Source organism: Podarcis vaucheri (genome assembly GCF_965113315.1).
Source record: "Podarcis vaucheri genome assembly, chromosome: 1".
NCBI classification, from domain to species: domain Eukaryota; kingdom Metazoa; phylum Chordata; class Lepidosauria; order Squamata; family Lacertidae; genus Podarcis; species Podarcis vaucheri.
In genome coordinates, this window is record NC_138759.1 from 4,967,915 (window position 1) to 4,991,039 (window position 23,125).

General features: G+C 49.5%; 1 protein-coding gene across 1 annotated transcript in view; it reads left to right on the forward strand.

Moving 5' to 3' along the window:
- The window catches only part of NID2 (nidogen 2), an 82,356-nt gene that overhangs the window by 14,037 nt on the left and 45,194 nt on the right, over positions 1-23,125 (forward strand). Inside the window, exons 3-5 of the mRNA XM_082216577.1 lie at positions 761-987; positions 12,680-13,380; positions 22,067-22,216. Coding sequence (XP_082072703.1) covers positions 761-987; positions 12,680-13,380; positions 22,067-22,216 — 1,078 coding nt within the window. The remainder of the gene's footprint in view (positions 1-760; positions 988-12,679; positions 13,381-22,066; positions 22,217-23,125) is intronic.

The following is a 23,125-nucleotide window of genomic DNA, read 5'->3' on the forward strand; positions in this document are numbered from 1 at the left end:
GCTATGCCACTGCTGTGTTCTGTATCTGGTGCAGAATTAGATTCATAGAACTATGAAGTTGGAAGGGCCCCAAAGTGCCTTGCAATGAAGGAACCAATCTATTTCTTTTAATCACCATCCTCATCAACTTTATTGCACTAGTTAGAGGCCATGGCATCATTCACAATGGGAACAAAAACAAAAGCAACACTAACCATAAAACATCAGGCACTGCAGATGCAATAAACCACAATCACATCTCCTAAAAATTATTTGTTGCATACGATAGAATAGCAAGGTAGAATGTGCCAGGTTAAATGTCCGAATCACCTTTGCAACTGACCGCTATTTTATCTAGTTCTTTTCTCCCGATCTTCTTAGCTGCCAATGCATGTAGTGCTACTTTATAAGTTACGAAGTCATGTTTCTTTTGATGCCCAGTTTTGAGATGTCCAGCGCCAGTTTTGCAAATGAGCAGGCGAGCGACTGGCTCCAGGCCTCTGCAGGGGGAAGATGCCCTGTTTGCAGAAAGTGGCTTGAATATCCAACTGCTTCTTGCAAACAGACTTCAAAGCTAGCATCTCCATCCCCAAGGAGGGGATGTGTGGCTTTCCTTCCAGCGCTCATCAGCTGTTTGGCACTGGCAGAGAGCTCCATGTGGAAAGGAGCAACCGGGAGTTCACTTTATGCCCCTAGTTTCCCCCTGCCCCACACCTGATGCCTGTTCTCTGCTTTGATCTGAATAGGATTAATTTTGGGTCTCTGCACTTTGCTTCCGCAGCACAACACCTTCCAAGCAGTCTTGGCCTACAGCGATTCGGATGCCTATGCCCTCTTCCTCTACCCCGAGGATGGGGTCCAGTTCTTTGGGACACGGCCCAAAGAATCCTACAACGTCCACCTGGAGCTGCCAGCCAGAGTCGGCTTCAGCAGAGGGGACTATCAGCGCCGGGAAGGGCCATACCACAGCGTCACCAGCAGTGAGCAGTCCGTCAAGAACCTCTACCAGTAAGTAACTGGTGTGCTGTCTGGTTCTACGTCCAAGCATCTTACTGCATTTTTTCGTTCTATAAGACGCACTTTTCCCCTCCTAAAAAGTAAGGGGAACTGTGCGTGCGTCTTATGGAGAGAATGCAGGCTGCGCAGCTGTCGCTGAAGCCAGAACAGCAAGAGGGATTGCTGCGCAGTGAAAGCACCGATCCCTCTTGCTCTCCTGGAACACTCCTGCTGCCCTGAAGAGGCTTGGCGCAGCTATCCCAGATGCCAGAACAGCAAGAGGGATCGCTGTTTTCTCTGCACAGTGATCCCTCTTGCTGTTCTGACTTTGCTTCGCTGGAGAGGCGCTGCGCAGAGAGGGAGAGCTGCGCAGCGCCCCTTTAGTGAAGCGGGAGGATAAACGGAGACCCTTCCATTTCTCCTCCTGCTTTGCTGGAGAGGCGCTGCGCAGATTCAGAATATTTTTTTTTCTTGTTGTCCTCCTCTAAAACTAGGTGCGTCTTATGGTCGGGTGCGTCTTATGGAGCGAAAAATACGGTCATTTCCTTCTGCCTTTGCAGTTTGTGGGTATGTGCCAAATGTTGATATCTTTGAAGGGTTTGGCAGGGAAATTCCAGGGGAGAGTCTGGCGTTTAGGTCATTTTCTGCCCAAAAGGACTCCCCTTTGGAGAAAGGGTGCAGCGCTTGGCGGTGCTTTTAGTTTGGGGAAAAAGTGAATCAGAGGCGAATAACTTGGTGTCATCCACAGTTTGGGAACCACCACAGTGTGCAAACAAAGGAATTGGCAGCGGGTGCGGAATCTGCCCTCCACAGAACTCTGCTTTCATTGAACACATTTCCAGGGAGTGAGGCTTCCCCATGTTGCAACAGATGCAAAATCAATGATGAAAAGTCTGCAAAAGTATGCAAAATTTGCCCAGGTTGCAGAATCCAACACTTCTGGGTGCAGAATTTCTGATTTATTTGTGTTTAAAGCTGCACAGCCAAAAAGTTAGATTTGTTTTTGAACCTCTTGCACTCTGACACCAAACAAGCATGCCAGTCTGCCTTATCAGAAAGCGGAGATGGGTTTGGATCTGGTGTCAGATGTCGCATGCAAACTTTGTTTGTGTTAGCTGGCTGTTTCCTTAGATAATGCCATGTCTGCTGGGTGATACGTGCTGTTCTGCCCCTCTTTCCAAATTTGGTTTCAAAGAGAGGCCAGCACTGTGTGGAAAACCTGTGGGAAAACATCCTTCTCGGACGGTGATGTTGTTGCAAACCTGCTAAGGTCACTCTTCTGACTGCTGGCATCCTGCCCTTGACCGGCGTGTGTTCTTGCCATGTGGTACAAACTGGGTACAAACTGTGAACACGAGTGGCGCTGTGGTCTAAACCACTGAGCCTCCTGGGCCTACCGATCGGAAGGTCGGCGGTTCGAATCCCTGTGACGGAGTGCACTTCCGTTGCTCTGTCGCAGCTCCTGCCAACCTAGCAGTCCGAAAGCACACCAGTGCAAGTAGATAAATAGGTACTGCTGCAGCGGGGAAAGTAAGTGGCGTTTCCCTGCGCTCTGGTTTCCGTCACAATGTTGTGTTGTGCCAGAAGCGGTTTAGTCCTGCTGGCCACGTGACCCGGAAAGCTGTCTGTGGACAAACACCGGCTCCTTAGCCTGAAAGCAAGATGAGCGGCGCAACCCCATAGTTGCCCTTGACCGGACTTAGCCATCCAGGGGTCCTTTACCTTTACCTTTTTTTTTAACAAACTGTGTCTATGTTGGATGCCCAATCTGAAGGATACCCCAGCCACTCTGGCGGCTTGCAACAAAGATCAAAAATACATCAAAATGTCACACATTAAAAACTTCCCTGAACAGGGCTGCCTTCAGATGTCTTCTAAATGTCAGGTAGTTGTTTATCTCTTTGACATCTGGTGGGAGGGCGTTCCACAGGGCGGGCGCCACTACTGAGAAGGCCCTCTGCCTGGTTCCCTGTAGCTTTGCTTCTCACAGTGAGGGAACCACCAGAAGGCCCTTGACGCTGGACCTCAGCATCCGGGCAGAACGATGGGGATGGAGACGCTCCTTCAGGTATACTGGACCGAGGCTGTTTAGGGCTTTCAAGGTCAACACCAACACTTTGAACTGTGCTCGGAAACATACTTTTATTTAAAATGCATCTCTGGGTTATTTGTGGGGCCTGCCTGGTGCTCTAGCATAGAACGCTGTGTCCTTTTATTTAAAATGCATCGCTGGGCTCTTTGTTCATTTCCCCCTCTGGCCCCCCGCAAGGTCTGAGGGACAGTGGACCACCCCCTGCTGAAAAAGTTTGCCAACCCCTGCAGTAGATGATTCTCAGGGTACCTTCCAATTCTACAATTCTATGATTCTGTAATGACGTATCTGCTGAAGAACCCTGACATAAGAACATAAGGACTCTGCTGGGTCAAAGCAGTGGCCCTGCTAGTTCAATCCTGTATCTTCAAGGCTGCTAGTAAATTAAACAATTGACCATTTGTGGCCTTTTCTTGCCAGCTCAAATCTGCTTCCTAATCGCACAGCCGGTCCTCGTAAAAAGTCTCAGGGTACCAAACCCCTGATCTGGACATTTGCAGCAGCGATGCTTCACAGCAGCTTCAGCTCGCATTAGAAGGAGTTTTGGGACCGGGAGGGGGGAGGCGGGTATTTAGAAATTTCCTTGAAACGTGACCGACTTGAGGAGCCGGGCCTGTAAAACCGCAGCTGCCGTCTCCATTTCCCACTGTTATCAAATGCCAGCTGTTCTCTGGCTTGGAGTTGGCTGACATGAGGGAAGGGGAGAGGAATGTGCGAATATCCGAGGCCTCGGAGGAGCATTCAGGGGCTGTGAAGGGAGATCTTGTTTGCTTCTAGATGCTTAGGGGACCTGCAGCCTGCCAGCTATTTTTGCGGCTCGGAATCCGCCCAGCGTTTTGCACAACTGTCGCGGAAGAAAGCTGTGGAGAATGCACACAATCTCTGCCTCCCTGGCCCTCCCAGACTGGCAACTTATCATTGTTGTTTAGTCGTTCAGTCGAGTCCGACTCTTTGTGACCCCCTGGACTAGAGCACGCCAGGCACTCCTGTCTTCCACTGCCTCCCACAGTTGGGTCAAACTCATGCTGGTCTCTTCGAGAACACTGTCCCACCATCTCGTTCTCTGTCGTCCCCTTCTCCTTGTGCCCTCCATCTTTCCCAACATCAGGGTCTTTCCCAGGGAGTCTTCTCTTCTCAGGAGGTGGCCAGAGTCTTGGAGCCTCAGCTTCAGGATCTGTCCTTCCAGTGAGCACTCAGGGCTGATTTCCTTCAGAATGGAGAGGTTTGATCTTCTTGCAGTCCATGGGACTCTCAAGAGTCTCCTCCAGCACCAGAATTCAAAAGCATCAATTCTTCTGCGAACAGCCTTCTTTATGGTCCTGCTCTCACTTCCATACATCACTACTGGGAAAACCAGAGCTTTTACTATACGGACCTTTGTTGGCATCTTATCCACTTGGCTGCATATTCGCCACCCAGATAGGAAATCCATCAGTTCTCAATTATCTTCCTTTCACCAGTTCTTCCTAGCCCAGGACCTGTGCAAAATCTTCCCTGGATTCTTTCCTGATGTAGTGCTCTATCTGGGCTCCTGAAGGACCAGGTGTGCAGCCTGGGAGTCATTTTGGACTCACAGCTGTCCATGGAGGCACAGGTCAATTCTGTGTCCAGGGCAGCTGTCTACCAGCTCTATCTGGTACATAGGCTGAGACCCTACCTGCCCGCAGACTGTCTTGCCAGAGTGGTGCACGCTCTAGTTATCTCCCGCTTGGACTACTGCAATGCGCTCTACGTGGGGCTACCTTTGAAGGTGACCCAGAAACTACAACTAATCCAGAACGCAGCAGCTAAACTGGTGACTGGGAGCGGCTGCCGAGACCATATAACCCCGGTCTTGAAAGACCTACATTGGCTCCCAGTACATTTCTGAGCACAATTCAAAGTGTTGGTGCTGACCTTGAAAGCCCTAAATGGCCTCAGCCCAGTATACCAGAAGGAGCGTCTCCACCCCCATTGTTCTGCCCGGATGCTGAGGTCCAGCTCTGAGGGCCTTCTGGCAGTTCCCTCTCTACAAGAAGCCAAGTTACATGGAACCAGGCAGAGGGCCTTCTTGGTAGTGGCACCTGCCCTGTGGAACGCCCTCCCACCAGATATCAAAGAAATAAACAACTATCTGACATTTAGAAGACATTTGAAGGCAGCCCTGTTTAGGGAAGTTTTTAATGTATTTTTAATATTTTGTTCCCCAGTGGCTGGAGAATAAAATAATAATAACAATAACAACAACAACAACAACAACAACAACAACAATAAGTTAAAGGGACCCCTGACCATTAGGTCTAGTCGTGGCTGACTCTGGGGTTGCTGCACTCATCTCGCTTTACTGGCCGAGGGAGCCGGCGTACAGCTTCCAGGTTATGTGGCCAGCATGACGAAGCCGCTTCTGGCGAACCAGAGCAGCACACAGAAATGCCGTTTACCTTCCTGCCGGAGTGGTACCTATTTATCTACTTTGACATGCTTTCGACCTGCTAGGTTGGCAGGAGCAGGGACCGAGCAACGGGAGCTCACCCCGTTGCGAGGATTCGAACCACCGACCTTCTGATCAGCAAGTCCTAGGCTCTGTGGTTTAACCCACAGTGCCACCCACGTCCTAATAATAATAATAATAATAATAATAATAATAATAATAATAATAATCCTGATATCCCAAATGTGATATCTACCTTTCCCTGAACACTTCTGGAGCACACAGCTGCTACTCGAGAGTAGCCAATGTGGTGCCCTGCAGATGTCACTGGAATGAGCATCATCCCTGAATATTGGTCAGGCTGCCTGAGGGTCATGGAAGCTGGGAGCCCAACAACACATTGAAACTACAACTCCCATCATCCCTGCTCATTGGCCAGGCTGCCTGGGGAGGTTGGACAGCTACCTGTCACGGATGTTTTAGTCCAGATTCCTGCATTGCCAGGGGTCAGACTAGATGACCCTGGCGGTTCCCTTCCAACTCTGATTCTTTGATTCTAGGTCTCGCTAACCAAGGTTTAACATGTACAGCATTTCAACACCTTGTATTTATTACATGACATCTTAAATAATAACAATATATGTGGTAGACCTGTAAAAGGGTAAAATAGTATTGGGGAATAATCCACAATGAATTGAAAAAAAGGTTTAAAAGTACTTTTTTTCCAAACCCCCCACCAAACTAGAGTCCTTTTTGTTGGGGATAATTCAGATGGAAATTGCCAGGTGTCAATAAAGGCTATTTATGTATGTCACTACTGCAGCCCATGTTTTAGTAGTTCAAAAATCGAAAATGAGTGAAGTTTCAACCAAAGAAGAATGGCAACTTAAACTGATGGAATATGCACAACTTGTGGACCTAACATATAGAATAGGAGAACATACTTTTAAAGAAGATTGGAAAATGTTGATTGAATATATGGGGGGGAAATACTTGTATACTTGAAAATGTTGGCAGCATTAAGATAAATTCAACAAGTTTTGATGGATGTAATAATGAAATACTGAATGGTTTAATTTATGTAAAATATGCAGGGATTTATGATATGCAAATTGAACCATGGAAAGAGAATACGGGAAGTCACTGACATTTTAAGGTTGTTTAATGAATATTTTAAATTGTAAAATAGAAAACTTAATAAAAATTACACACACACAAAAAGAAATCTTAAATAATATATACAATGTCCAATAATAATGACGTGTGCAACTCAGTATGTCAAAGCCAAGCAGTCCAAACATTCCTGAAATAAGTCCGTGAGAGAAGCTCTCCATGTGAATACATGTGCTGGATCTGGCCCATGGCCTGTGCTCTCTCTGCAATTCCCAAAAACTGGCGTTCACAGATATTTACTGCCTCCAGCAGCTGAACATTGCCTTGTTTATTATCGCATTTCTGTCCCGTCCTTCCTCCCGAGGGAGCCCAGGGCGGCCAACAAGAACGCAGCGAAACCATGCAATTAAAATTAAAATAAAACGAGTGAAAACATTTTAGAAGCAAGAACAATTGAGAGCATCTGAAAACAATTTAGAAGCTCACAAGGTCAAGGCTGCCAGCAACAACAGCATCTTTCAGCCATCAAACCCCGAGCAAACAGGAACCTTTCAGAATCCCTCTTGGGAGTTAATAACAAAGGAGATAGATGCACCTCCCCAGGAAAGGGGATTCCTCAAATGGGGAGCCACCCCCCAAAAGACCCTGTAAAATGATTAACCAATAGGAACCCAAGGGGAGGAGTTAGAGGAGTTGTTAAGAAGTCAGTCTGGAGTTAGAGAAGAGAGAAAGGATAAGTCTGTGGGTTGGGCTAGTCTGATGTGAGAGAGTGAGAGAATCTGTTAAGAGGAGTCAGTCAAACAGTTGATATACCGTATTTTTCGCACTATAGGACGCACTTCTTCCCCTCAAAAAATGAAGGGGAAATCTGGGTGCGTCCTATGGGGCGAATACAGGCTTTCGCTGAAGCCTGGAGAGCAAGGGGGGTCAGTGCGCACCGACCCCTCCCGCTCTCCAGGCTTCAGGAGAGCCCCACCGCCAGCCCCACAAGCTCGGGAGACAGCGGGAGAGGCGCAGCGCACCTTTGCCGCTGTCCCCCGACTTGTCTAGAAGGCTGGCGGGGGGAGAAGCCTGCTCCTCCCCGTCGCCAACCCCGCAAACTCGGGGGACAGCGGGAGAGGCGCAGCGCGCCTTTGCCGCTGTCCCCCGACTTGTCTAGAAGGCTGGCGGGAGGAAGAAGCCTGCTCCTCCCCGTCACCAGCCCCGCAAACTCGGGGGACAGCGGGACAGGCGCAGCGCGCCTTTGCCGCTGTCCTCCGACTTGTCTAGAAGGCTGGCGGGGGGAGAAGCCTGCTCCTCCCCGTCGCCAGCCCCGCAAACTCGGGGGACAGCGGGAGAGGTGCAGCGCGCCTTTGCAGCTGTCCCCCGACTTGTCTAGAAGGCTGGCGGGGGGAGAAGCCTGCTCCTCCCCGTCACCAGCCCCGCAAACTCGGGGGACAGCGGGAGAGGCGCAGCGCGCCTTTGCCGCTGTCCCCCGACTTGTCTAGAAGGCTGGCGGGGGGAGAAGCCTGCTCTTCCCCGTCGCCAGCCCCGCAAACCTGGGGGACAGCGGGAGAGGCGCAGCGCGCCTTTGCCGCTGTCCCCCGACTTGTCTAGAAGGCTGGCGGGGGGAGAAGCCTGCTCCTCCCCGTCACCAGCCCCGCAAACTCGGGGGACAGCGGGAGAGGCGCAGCGCGCCTTTGCCGCTGTCCCCCGACTTGTCTAGAAGGCTGGCGGGGGGAGAAGCCTGCTCTTCCCCGTCGCCAGCCCCGCAAACCTGGGGGACAGCGGGAGAGGCGCAGCGTGCCTTTGCCGCTGTCCCCCGACTTGGCTAGAAGGCTGGCGGGGGGAAGAAACCTGCTCCTCCCCGTCGCCAGCCCCGCAAACTCGGGGGACAGCGGGAGAGGCGCAGCGCGCCCTTCCTGATGTCCCCCGACTTGGTTAGAAGGCTGGCCCAGCCCCGCAAACTCGGGGGACAGCGGGAGAGGCGCAGCGCGCCATCCCGCTGTCTCCCGACATGGTTTGGAGGCTGGCGGAGGGCTTCCTCCTCCCCCAGCCCCGCAAGCTCCCAGAGCGATGCCAAAGCTGCGCGCAGCTTTGGCACGGCTCTGGGTCCCGTTCTGGGGGAGGGGGAAGCTTGGGCTTCCCCCGCCCCAGCCCCGCGCCTGGCGGGGGGGAATAAATTTTTTTTGCCTTTATTTCCCCCCCCCCCCAAATCTAGGTGCGTCCTATGGACCGGTGCGTCCAATAGTGCGAAAAATACGGTAATCAGTCAGAAGGTATTAGGAAGGTATAGGCTGGTAAAGAAACTAAAGTTAAGAAACTGACAAGAATATTATCTGAGAAACCTTAAACTTGTTAACGCTTATAAAATAAACTTGTTTATTAGGTTCAATTTTAATAACTGTCTGGACTCCATGTGTACCCGAGAGTAACATAATTCAAAAGCATCAATTCTGGGAAAACATCACTACTGGGAAAACCCTAGCTTTAACTATACGGACCTTTGTTGGCAAGGTGATGTCTCTGCTTTTTAAGATGCTGTCTAGGTTTGTCATTGCTTTTCTCCCAAGAAGCAGGTGTCTTTTAATTTCGTGGCTGCTGTCACCATCTGCAGTGATCATGGAGCCCAAGAAAGTAAAATCTCTCACTGCCTCCATTTCTTCCCCTTCTGTTTGCCAGGAGGTGATGGGACAGTAATCTAGTCCAATTCCATGCAATGCAGGAATCTCAACTAGAGCATCCACAACAGATGGGCATCCTATTCCATTACTGATCCTAGAAAAGTGGGCATTGCATTCTGCCATGTGCTGTTCCTGTTTAGGAACTACATGCATATTTTTGATGCTACTTGGGGTATTGAAGGAGCAAGAGAATTTTAGGTCTGCCAAGCTGAGCTCTGAAGAGCAAATTCCCCCGTGATCTGGATCTGCATTGCCTTGGTCTTTGATCGTGTGGCCAACCCGGATCCCATCACTGCTTCCCAGCTCCTCTCCAGCGGAGCTGTTTCTGCTGTTTGCAATTAGTAACGTGATCCGAGCGACCCATCCGGCACGGATATCCAGACTTTGCCAGTGTGGCATGGAGCCGGACCGCATTGTTTTCGCTCGTCGGCGGGGATCACGCCAAGGCAATTACACACGCCATGATTCTGTTGGGATACTGCCAGGGAGATAAAGTCCATCATGGCCCCAAGCCGTCTGCCGGACGATCCATCGATCTCCCGTAGGCACGCAGTATCAGCAATTAGCGACATGAGTTTCTAGAAAATATCTTGCCACATTCTAGAGCTCATGCACACTCTTTATCAGCAGATAATGCACAGCCAAAAGTTGCACTCAGGAGAGCATTATTTACAAGCTTTATTCAGCGTAGATCAGAACAAAGAAAGACATGACTGCCTGCGTCAGTGTCTCCAGACACAGAGAGAACGAAAGCAATAGAAACATAAACATCCTGTGAACAGGACATGCACAGACTCTCTGACTCACAAAGCCTGCTCCCTTTTAAGGTGGAACGGAAATATCCTAACAGATTCCTCGGTCCCGAGCCCCAAAGGGATTCGTCGGTTGTCATAAAATCCCCCTTTCCTCCGAACCATGCTTTACTAGACCGTAAGCCGTGCGGGTAAGGCTGCCTCTCAGTTTTGCCCACCCCCCCGCCCAAATCTTCAGGCACAGCGTGAATGTTGAACTAATGCCACGTCAAAGTCTGTATGCTCCAGGATGGCCCACTATCATGGATTTTTCAGCCGAGATTCTTGCATTGCAGAGGGTTGGACTAGATGACCCCTGGGTGTCCCTTTCAACTCTACAGTTCCATGAATCTATATGAATACCAGTTTCTGAAGAGGAGCAGCAGCAGGAAAGGGCTGTTGCCTCTCGGGTCCTGCTTGCAGGCTTCCCAGGGGCAGCTGCTCAGCCCCACTGGGAGCCTGGAGGGTCTTGTTGCATGAATTCGCACCCTTCATGTTGAAGTTTTTTATTTTATTTTATTTCAAAAAGGTGGTTGTCAATCAGCAGCCATTGGGCTTTCACCCTTCTTCCTCAGGGCTGGAGAAAGATCTTTAGAGGCCCTAAGCCCTGGAAAGATTTTGGTGCCTCTGTATATATATCTTATTCAAAATACTTGTTGTTGTTGTTTAGTTGTGTTTGACTCTCCGTGACCCCATGGACCAGAGCATGCCTTGGAAACTCTCACTTTCTTCTCAAAGCATCTCCTTTTTTATGTCCATGGAGTTTTCTTGGCAAAATACTGGAGTGGTTTGCCAGTTCCTTCTCCAGGTGGATCACATGTAGTCTAAACTCTAGGCTATGACCTGTCTGTCTTGGGTGGCCCTGCATGACATAGCTAATAGCTTCTCTGAGTAATTCAAGCCCCTTTGCCACGACAAGGCAGTGATCTGTGAAGGGGGTTCAAAATATAGGTAAAGGTAACAGGTGGCGCTGTGGGTTAAACCACAGAGCCCAGGACTTGCCAATCAGAAGGTCAGCGGTTCAAATCCCCGCGACAGGGTGAGCTCCCGTTGCTCGGTCCCTGCTCCTGCCAACCTAGCAATTCGAAAGCATGTCAAAGTGCAAGTAGATAAATAGGTACCACTCAGGCAGGAAGGTAAACAGCGTTTCCGTGCACTGCTCTGGTTCGCCAGAAGCGGCTTAGTCATGCTAGCCACATGACCCGGAAGCTGTACGCTGGCTCCCTCAGCCAATAAAGCGAGATGAGCCCCGCAACTCCAGAGTCGGTCACAACTGGACCTAATGGTCAGGGGTCCCTTTACCTTTAAAGGACCCCTGGACGGTTAAGTCCAGTCAAAGGTGACTCTGGGGTTATGGCACTTATCTCCGCTTTCAGGCCGAGAGAGCAGGTGTTTGTCCAGAGACAGCTTTCCAGGTCATGTGGCCAGCAGGACTAAACTGCTTCTGGCGCAACAGGACACTGTGACGGAAACTAGAGTGCATGGAAACGCCGTTTACCTTCCCACCGCAGTGGCACTTATTTATCTCCTTGCACTGGCATGCTTTCAAACTGCTAGGTTGGCAGGAGCAGGGACCGAGCAACGAGAGCTCACCCCGTCATGGGGATTCGAACCGCCAACCTTCTGATCAGCAAGCCCAAGAGGCTCAGTGGATTAGACCACAGTGCCAGCCATGTCCTCATTCAAAATATACACAATAATAAACCATAAAATATTTTTTTTGTTTATCAAAATGAAGAAAAGCCTACAGTAAGATGGAAAATAACGTTTCATTTTGTATACTTCCACTTTATTTGTATTTGAGGTTTTTTCCTCCTACTTGTTCTAATTGCAAAGTCTTTGGGGTGCCTGAGATGCCTGCGTTGCAGGGGGTTGGGATAGATGACCACTGGGGGCCCCCCTTCGACTCTACAATTCTTTGATTCTTCAATCAGATTCTCAAAACTAATCTTATGTAACACACCTGCTTCTGTACTTCAGATAAGGCTCCCAGGCTGCCTTGCTGCATAGTCGCTCTGTGGGGATTTTATTTATTTATTATTAATGTTGTAATACATATATGAAGTATTTACATATTGATACATATATTTGTAAATTCACATTTTCACATTTCATTATGTACCCACATTTATCCATTTCTTATTTCTTACCCTGAGTCTTCCCTCCACCCGTGTGTGACTTCCTTGTTATTATTTTGTAATTTTATTATTGAGATGGTAATTTTGTATCTTAATAATTAGACATTCAATCTTATATATTTGCTTAGCTTAGCTTAACTTTGTGAAATCAGTCTATACATATCAATAAATTCTTGTTGGAGCATCTTTTGGTCATGTATTCTTCTACACATTCCCATTCCTGTTTGAGACTTTGATTAGATTGCATTTCTGTTGACGTCATTTTTGCTAATTCAATCGTTTCAAAAAAATTATTTTGCCAGTCTTTCAATGTCGGTACTTCTTCTGATTTCCTCTGTGGGGATTTTAAATATCCTTCAACTGAGAAAACAAACGTTCAGCTGAGCGATTTGTTGAGGTTAAAAATCCGGCAATGGGAAATTTCTGTGGTGCCCACCCTCCGTTCTACCTTGATGTCCTAACAGTTAATCAAGCCCTGTTCTTCCTCCTTCCTTTAGGCTGAGCAACATGGGCATCCCTGGCATCTGGGCATTCCACATTGGCAGCGCCACCCAGCTGGGCAATGTGGTCCCTGCCTCGCTCGGCGGGCTCCCCGCCGCTCCCCCGGAACCCCCCGAGACCAGCTCCACCGGCCACAACTTCCTGGAGCCGGAATACCCTGACCCCAACCTCGACTACGCGGATCCCTTCTACGACGACAGCGAAGACGATTTCGAGTACCTGCCCACTGGGCAGCCGCTCGGACCGGGACCCAGCGCTGCGTCGAACGCCGATGCGCAGGTTGACTACAGCGAGCCAAGGCACTCGGGCGCCAGCCTGGACTCAGAACTGGAGCCCACCTCGCTCTACTCAGCACCCAGCAGCCTCCCTCCGTACTCTGAACTGGATTCGGCCCTCCTGTACCTGTCGGAGCAACTGACGCCACCTTCTGTATTAGAAGAAAACGCGAGGACCCCTTCCCTGCCGCCGGTGTACGAGAGCCCGATCGAGGCCGTCACGGCTGTTCTGCTGAGGCGCCGTGGAGACGGGGGCAGCCTATCCCCGCAGGGAGAAGATACGAGTGACCCTTCGGACCCGGACATCATCCCAGACTACCCGGAGGGCGAAGTTATTCTCGAAAGCTTCCCAGACACCCCTCCTTTCAACCACAGGAGACGGGTGGTCGGTGTGGACGAGGATCTCCCCTTTGACCCGGATGGTAAGTTCCTGAGAACATCTCCCAATGCCAGACCTCAGTCTCTGAAACTGGAGATTCTTAGGGAGCAGAATTAATTTCAAATAAAATAAGTGCAGTTTCGTTAATAAGCCTTTGGCTGATTATTCTTCTGTAGCCTTGTGTTTGCGGGAGGGGGGAATGATTGCTGTGTTGGTTTTGTTTTCGCCATTTATTTCTGCTTCCGTCTTGCATTTTTTGTCGTGTGAACCGCCCAGAGATCATTTGATGAAGGGAGGAATATACCGTATTTTTCGCTCCATAGGACGCACCTTTCCCCCTCCAGAAATGAAGGGGAAATGTGTGTGTGTCCTATGGAGTGAATGCAGGCTCCCTGGCTTCAGCGATAGCAACGCGAAGCCTCTGAAGCCTGCGCTCCGGAGGCTTCGCGTTGCTTCATGTTGCTTTTGCTGAAGCCAGGAGAGTCTGGTCTTTGAGGCTGGTGGTGTGGGAAAGCAACGCTTCCCCCCACCGTCAGCCCCACAGGCTCGGTTGAAAAGCCCCCAAGCGCGGTGCGCTCTTTAAAGGGTGAGCGGCTTTTGCGGACTTTTCTACGAGGTGGGGGAATTCCCCCATCTCCCGCAAAAGCCCGCAGGAGCCGCACAGCCTTTAAAGAGCGCACCGCGCTTGGGGGCTTTTCCCCAAGGAGGGAAAAGGGACTGACTGACCGAGTCAGTCCCTTCTCCCTCCTGTGGGCTTTTGCGGGAGATGGGGGAATTCCCTCACCTCCCGCAATAGCAGGGAGAAGGTCTGGGAGAAGTTCACAGGCTGCGTGCAGCCTGTCTGCTGCTCCCAGAGCTTGGGGGGGGGGGGAATCATATTTTTTTCCTTGATTTCCCCCTCTGAAAACTAGGTGCGCCCCATGGTCAGGTACGCCCTATAGAGCGGAAAATACGGTAAATGGATTAAATAAATATATGAAATCAAATAATGATGCACATGGAGTAGAGAAAACGGGCAGAGGAAAGTTTCTCTCCCTCTCTCCTAACACTAGAACTCACGGGCATCCAGGGAAGCTGAAGGTTGGGAGATTTAGGACGGGTAAAAAGGAGGACTTTCCCCCGCAGTGCATAGTGGAACTGTGGAACTCAGTTCACCAGGAGGCAGTTATGGCGATCAACCTAGATGGCTTTAAAAGTGGATTGGACACATTCATGGAGGAGAGGTCTATTGATGGCTAATGGCCAGGATGGCTGTGTTATGTCTCCACAGCTGGAGGCATCAGTGCTTCCTGAAATATCAATTGCTGAAAACCACAGAAGGGGAGGAAGGGTCTTGTGTTTGAATCCTGTTTGAGAGTTTCCCACAGACATCTGGAGGTGGGCGGGTGTGGAGGACTCCCTGGTCCTGAATGGGGTAACTGTGCCCCTGAAGGACCAGGTGCGCAGCCTGGGAGTCATTTTGGACTCACAGCTGTCCATGGAGGCACAGGTCAATTCTGTCTCCAGGGCGGCTGTCTACCAGCTCCATCTGGTACGCAGGCTGAGACCCTACGTGCCCGCAGACTGTCTCGCCAGAGTGGTGCATGCTCTGGTTATCTCCCGCTTGGACTACTGCAATGTGCTCTCTGTGGGGCTACCTTTGAAGATGACCCAGAAACTACAGCTAATCCAGAATGCAGCAGCCAGACTGGTGACTGGGGGCGGCCGCCGAGACCACATAACACTGGTCTTGAAAGACCTACACTGGCTCCCAGTACGTTTTCGAGCACAATTCAAAGTGTTGGTGCTGACCTTGAAAGCCCTAAACAGCCTTGGTCCTGTATACGTGAAAGGAGTGTCTCCACCCCCATTGTTCTGCCCAGACACTGAGGTCCAGCTCCGAGGGCCTTCTGACGGTTCCCTCCCTGCGAGAAGTGAGGTTACAGGGAACCAGGCAAAGGGCCTTCTCAGTAGTGGCACCCGCCCTGTGGAACGCCCTCCTATCAGATGTCAAAGAAATGAATAACTACCTGACTTTTAGAAGACATCTGAAGGCAGCTCTGGTTAGGGAAGGTTTTAATGTTTAATAGGTTATTGTATTTTAATATTCTGTTGGAAGCTGCCCAGAGTGGCTGGGGAACCCAGCCAGATGGGCGGGGTATACTTAATTAATAATAATAATAATAATAATAATAATAATCTGATTGACCACTGGGAGACCAGGATGCTGGCCTTAGATGGGCCATTGGCTGGACCCAGCAGCCTCTTCTGACATTCTCACGAGGCGTGAGCTCCTCTAGTCCTGAGACAGGGGACGAGTTTGCAGAAGAGTGTGTGCATTTGAGAGAGACAGCGATAGACAGAGAGAATCGCCAAATGCCGCCCTTTGTGGTTTTTGGGGCAGGGTGTGCATTAGAGACGGCTGTTGGTCTGCCATGACAGCTGGCCCTTCAGGGATCTCATTCCAGACCAGCTTGCGGATATTTAGATTGTTGTCTTTCAAGAGCTGCGGTGCGAAGAATTAAGAAGCCATTAGTGGCCGCAGGGAACCTGGCGGTCATAGCCCTCCTCCGTCCGCACGAAACGGGATATCCCACAGCTGAGAGACGTCAGCTGAGGCAGCTGCGTATCTGGCCAGACCTGATGGTGTGATTGGGGTGGTGCGCAGAGATGTGGGCAAGAGGAAGGCAGATCTGCTTCAGGGACTGTGCTGGTCCTGGGGGCTAACCGAGAGGCGAGGTCCGAGTCCAGTCCGAGGTCGAGGGTGTGGTATGGAGGCAGTCTGTCAAAGCTGAAGCTGGGTCCAAGGCAGGGAGTCAGGTGAGGTCAGGAGCTCCGGCAGGACAGGGTTCAGGCAGGAACAGGCTACCAACAATGTTGCTCCCGCAACCTGGGACTGGGGCTGGCTGCCTTTTATCTGCCCCGAGGCATAGGGCGGCCCGATGTTCTGGTGACTCGCCTCTCCTGGCCTGGAGGCGAGTCCTCCTCCTGCGGGAACTTAGTTCCCTCCGCCTCTCTGCCCTGAGCCTCTGGAGCTCAGGAGAGGCTGGAGGGTTACTGGACCCAGAGGCAACCTCAGACTCCCCTGACGGGGCTGAGAGTGGAGCACCTGCAGGCGATGGGTCCTCCATCACCTCAGGAGCCAGAGCAGACTCAGCTGGTGCCTGCACCTGAGGACCCAGCACAGGTGAGGACCCTTCAGGCTCAAGCCCCAGCCCCGGCTCAGCTGGTTCTGGAGGCGGGGACTCCTGTGCAGGCGGGGATTCCTCAGGTTCAGCCTCCGAGTCCAAATCCCAGGCCATCACAGGGACCCTTCGCTAAATGGTCTTGGGGATGGTGGCAGCTGCAGTGCAGCAACGTCTGGGCGTTCAGAGATGCCCCTTCTCTGATCCGCAAAGGTGAGCGTGGGAAGCCAGGGGCTCGGCGGAGGTTTTTCAACCCTGGAAGCTCTGAGTTGCGTCAACGAAGTTGAATGCCAACTGAGTAGCAGAGGCTGGTGAATGAGAACCACCGCTTCTAAGATCATTAAAAAAACAAAAAACGGACGGCATGGTCCTCAGGTGGTGGCACGTAGGTCCGTGTGAAAATGGGAGCTTAAGGAGCTGTCTTATCATTGGCCGTAATCGTAGAACTGTCGACTTGGAAGGGACCCCAGGGGTCATCTAGACCAACCCCCTGCAATGCAGGCGTCTCAGCTAAAGCATCCATGACAGATGGCTGCCCAACCTCTGCTTAAAGCCACCATTCCATTGTTGAACAGCTCTTAGCATCAGAAAGTTCTTCCTAATGTTTAATTGGAATCTCCTTCTTTGTCATTTGAACCCTTTGGAGCAACAAAAAACAAGCTTGCTCCATCTTCCACGAGACAGCCCTCCAGATATTGGAAGGTGGCCATCGTATCGCTTCCCTGACAGTGGCGTAGCATGGGGGGTGCAGGGGGTGCCGGCCGCACCAGGCGCAACATCTGGGGGGGGGGGGCGCTCGCACTTGCAGCTCTCTGCTCCTACCTGGCTCACTCACTCTCTCTCACTGCAGTGCTGGCTGTGTGAATTCGATCCGAGCCGCTGGGTCGCCACCCACTGTGGAGGGGGGGTGCCAGGCGTGCGGTGCGGAGAGAGAGCGAGGGACTATCTGGGGGAGGGAGAGTGCAGCGGCCGCCCAGCGCAGCGCTGAGCGCGGGAGAGAACCACACCAGACCAGACCAGGCAGCAGCAAAAAGAAGCTGGCAGCGGCGGCAGGTTAGGGGTTAGGGGGCGCAAATTACTTGCCTTGCCCCGGGTGCTGACAACCCACGCTACGCCGCTGTTCCCTGATACCTCCTCCTCATTCCCAATTCCCTGCCTTCAGGGCGGCTCACAAGGAATGGGAAACCAGACGTCCCCGTTTCCCAGGGACAGTCCCCGGATTTGCAAATAAGTCCCCGGACAAATTCCATCCCCGGAATGTCCCCAGATTTGATCTAATGTCCCCAGGAAATGCAGCGGCGGCAGTCTCAGCAGCCCGGAGCAGTTGGCTCTGGCTGCCTTCAGGAGCTGTGGGCTTTTTCTTTTATTAACGTTCTTATGTCACATATGTATACATTATCATATTACATTACAGGGCATATTCTAATATACCGTAAATTTCGCTCTATAACACGCAGATTTTTTCTCCTAAAAAGTAAGGTGAAATGTCTGTGCGTGTTATTGAGCGAATGTGTGGTCCCTGGAGCTGACTCACGGAGCGCAGGGACAAAATAGGCAAAAATAAGATCGGGCGGGCGGGCAGGCGGAGGGAAGAGGGAAGGCAGAAGCTTTCCTGCATTCTGCCTCAGGGTCTTACTGCCCGCCCGCTTCTGTTGCTGCGTTTGCTCAAACTCAACAAAGAGGAGGGAATCCCTTGTCCTCCTGGCAAGCAGAGGGTTAAGGAAAGGATCGCGTCCTTCCTTCTAATCTTCCCTAGTCACACTGCGTGCAGGCTCCAGCCCACCACCACCTCCTCTCTGTGCTCTAGGGACTCGCAGGCAGCCGAAAAGCATGCAGGTGGGAGAGAGAGAGAGAGAGAGAGAGAAAGAGAGAGAGAGGGCTGGCTTGGGTGGTGGTGGGGGGAACGACTTTTGCTTTACAATGGTAGGCTTCTCATTTCTTTTCCAAAAGCAGAGAGCCCTGCCCCCAGCCCCCCTCCAAATTACAGCTTCTCCAAGCAATGTACTGCTGGAGGGAGACAGTATGCTTGTTTGGAAGAGAAACCCTGCTTCCCTGCTCGTAAGTAACAGCAGGCTGGATTGCAGAGTGAGACATGGAAATCTCTGGATTTATATGCTGTATATCAAATATCTTAATCTATACTTTCTACACGCGGCTGGTAAATCAGAATCTCCTGAGCCAGGAGGATTACAGCATCTCTCCTCTCCCCTTCATTAAAAGCCTCATACTCTTCTTTGAAGAAGTGTAACGTGAGAATGTTTTATATATATATATATATTTTAAAGTTCTTTTCCTCATTGTCTGCTATACACTGATAATTGCTGCCACAATAACAATTGATTGAAAATGGAATTTAGTCTCCCCCCCCCCCATAGAGAGCTGTTCTTCAAACGTTTAGCCTTAATACAGTGGCTGATGTAATACCCTTCTGCTTCACTAGGCATTTTATATAGGGACATTAAAATTGATTTTCTACATCTTGGCAGATGAAAAAAAGTGTGTTACATGCCCTATTGCCCAAAAATGTGCAAGCACAGAGCAAAGGTTGCAGTGACAGAGGTGGCCAAAAAAGAAATACTGTAAATAAAAAAGAAATCATACTTCGTATATCCTGTCTGGCTTGGGTGGGGGGGACTTTTGCTTTCCTTCCCTCCCCATTTAAAACGTGGTGACAAAGCACGGATCCACATGGATCCTCAGGATTTTTGCATTGGGTCACCCCAAATTCACCATCAGATCACATTACATGTCCATGGCTACAGTCTGTACCAAAAAAATCACACACCCACTGTTGCCTGGGGCTGCAATGGTGCAAAAATGTGGTTACAAAGCATGGATCCACAGGATCTTTGCACTGGGTCACCCCAAATTCACCATCAGATAACATAGCATGTCCATGGCTACAGCCTGCACCAAAAAAATCACGCACCCACTGTTGCCTAGGGTCGCAGTGGTGCAAAAACGTGGTTACAAAGCATGGATCCACATGGATCCTCAGGATTTTTGCATTGGGCTACTCCAAACTCACTGTCAGATCACATGTCTGTGGCCACAGCATGAACCACAAAAATCATACATCCACTGTTTCATTTAGAATATTTTTTTTCTTGTTTTCCTCCTCTAAAAACTACGTGCGTGTTATGGTCGGGTGCGTGTTATAGAGCGAAAAATACGGTAATTTCCAACATGTATACAAAGTTTATACGCCAAATTTATGTACCTAAAGAAAGAAAAACAAAGAAAAAACAAAGCCATTTCAAAATAATATTTGTACCAACACTACGGACTTCCTGTCAATCTCATTGTACATTCTTTTTTTTACAAATGAATGTTCTCTTATTATTGTATAGTTCTTTACATTTTATCTGATATGTTCCTATATCAATATGTATTAGATAATACATCGTCTCTCAACTCAATTTCTCTCCAACGTCAATCGAATGCTAGCATAGATAGCGAACCTTTACTATATTTTTGAAGATATATATCTTATATCTATCCCATTTCCCCATACATTTTTGTTTTGAATTGCCTCTCAATCCCCCTGGAATTGACAAATAACCAGCTGTGGGTCTCCTAGCAAAGCTTCCTTATATTCAGTGGGGAAAAGTGCCTCAAATACAAAAATGTTTTGAATTGGTTCAAGGTACCTGCTCCCACTTCTGGAGAACACAGTGGTCAGTTGGGAATGTAGCTTAATGAGGACATAGAATCGTAGAATTGTAGAATTGAGAGGAATACCAAGGGTCATCTATGGAGGCCAATTCTGGATCCACACGTCCTTCCACAGTGGGGACATTGGTTTCTGGGTGGGAGTTGATCACAGTGAGGGTTTGCCAAGCGTGCCTTCCTCTTTGCACATTTCTCCCTTGCGTCCTGAGTTCGAGTGTCTTCAAAGCCCATGACCTTTCCACCGTCGAAACTCTTTCGTTGGAACGACCTTTGGGGTACCCTTCATCTCTGCAGCTATATTATTCTGAGTTGTTTAGGACTTTGTCAATTAACACAAGAACATTGGGCCGGGAGCAAATTGTACTCTAGTGCTGGGCTAGGTAGACCAATATTCAGCATCGTCAAATGTCCTGTGGAGGCCGGGTGAGATTCTCCCCCCAACCCCATTTTTATTTATTTGGTTTTTCAGATAGAAATTATACAGTCACATACCCAACATACAGCATAAAAGCAAGATTCTAAGGAATCTCTTGGACCTCCCCTTTGTGGGTTCTGCTGTTAATCATTCCCTTCTGCATCTTTCATAATAACCCAACTATTTAATAATAATAATAATAATAATAATAATAATTTATTTGTACCCTGCCCATCTGGCTGGGTTTCCCCAGACACTCTGGGCAGCTTCCAACAAAGATCAAAAGTACATGTCACACATTAAAAACTTCCCTGAACAGGGCTGCCTTCAGATGTCTTCTGAATGTCAGGTAGTTGTTTATCGCTTTGACATCTGCTGGGAGGGCATTCCACAGGGTGGGCGCCACCACCGAGAAGGCCCTTTGCCTGGTTCCCTGTAGCTTTGCTTCTCGCAATGAGGGAACCGCCAGAAGGCCCTCGGAGCTGGATCTCAGCGTACGGGCAGAACGATGGAGGTGGAGATGCTCCTTCAGGTATACTGGACCGGGGCTGTTTAGGGCTTTAAAGGTCAACACCAATACTATAGATTGTGCTCGGAAATGTACTGGGAGCCAATGTAGGTCCTCGACACCGGCTCGCCCCCGTCCCCCAAGAAAAGAACTTCTGTCTTGTCAGGATTCAACCTCAATCCATTAGCCGCCATCCATCCTCCCACCGCCTCCAGGCACTCACACAGGACCTTCACCGCTTTCACTGGTTCTGATTTGAAAGAGAGGTAGAGCTGGGTATCATCCGCATATTGATGGACACCCAGTCCAAACCCCCTGATGATCTCTCCCAGCGGATACTCTCCGGTGTATCCAAAATTCACCATTAAGCTACAAGGGATATTCCAATCCTACTCGCAATTTTAACTGTTTACAATGGTCTTTAAGATAAGTTATAAATTCCCCCCGTTCCTTATTAAAATGTTGGTCTTCCTGGTTTCTGATACTCTCAGAGCCAGGTGAGATTCTGAGCCCATAGAATCATAGAGTTGGAATAGACCACAAGGGCCATCGAGTCCAACCCCCTGCCAAGCAGGAAACACCATCAGAGCACTCCTGACATATGGTTGTCAAGCCTCTGCTTAAAGACCTCCAAAGTAGGAGACTCCACCACACTCCTTGGCAGCAAATTCCACTGTCGAACAGCTCTTACTGTCAGGAAGTTCTTCCTAATGTTTAGGTGGAATCTTCTTTCTTGTAGTTTGGATCCATTGCTCCGTGTCCGCTTCTCTGGAGCAGCAGAAAACAACCTTTCTCCCTCCTCTAGGTGACATCCTTTTATATATTTGAACATAGCTATCATGAGCCCAGAGAGGGTCGATTGCAGGACGAACGTTGAGCTCTGTGCGGGAGGGCAAGGTGACACAGGTGCGGCAGCCCGCTCCCTCTGAGATATATAGGATATAAAACAACTTGTGTTTTTTTCATTTAGGGTTCACCTACAGCACTGCCAACATGGAGACCTGCGAGGACCACCACCGCCAGTGCTCATTGCATGCTTTCTGCACAGATTACAGCACAGGTTTCTGCTGCCACTGCCAGTCTAAGTTCTACGGGAACGGAAGACACTGCTTGCCGGAAGGTACCGTACTTTTCCGTGTATAAAATGAGGTTTTTTTTATTTAAAAATTATGTTAAAAATTGTGATGAAAATGATGTATCGTTGGTATATTTTCAGGAGCTGAATAGAGCAAAAGATTGCAAGTCATGGAGATGTGGAAAGTGTGTGTATCAACAATGCATAGTTTATTTTTGGGCTGCTATTTTGTTCATGTTAATATTGTTTTGCATATTGCACACACTGTGATCGATTTGTTAATATGAGTTTTGCTTTATTTGCGATGTTTAGCTTATTTTACAGCCGCTGCCTTGTTACTAGTGTTTTCTAGATGTTTCAGCGGTGGTTTGTTAATAATTCCATATGAGTTACGTTGTGTTTGTTATGTTCTATCATGTTATGCATTGTTTGTAAGCTGTTTTGGGATTCATTTGCATGAAAAGAGGCATAGAAATATGATCCATCAATCAAATCAAACCGTATTTCAAGCCTGAGCTGTATACAGATATATAATTCTGGGGGAAAGTGTTGAATTCTTCAGAGAATCAGCATGTGGTGTCTGTGGTTACTAGCCATAATGGTGACTTCCAGTTGCTGGAAACCACAGGAGGGAAGAGTGGATCTTGCGTTTGAATCCTGCTTGCAGATTCCCCATTGAGGCATCTGGTTGGCTACTGTGAGCTCAGGATGCTGAAATAAACGGGCCCCTGGCCTGATTTGCAAGCTCTTCTTAGACTCATAGACTCATAGAATCATAGAATCATAGAGTTGGAAGAGACCACAAGGGCCATCGAGTCCAACCCCCTGCCAAGCAGGAAACACCATCAGAGCACTCCTGACATATGGTTGTCAAGCCTCTGCCTAAAGACCTCCAAAGTAGGAGACTCCACCACACTCCTTGGCAGCAAATTCCACTGTCCAACAGCTCTTACT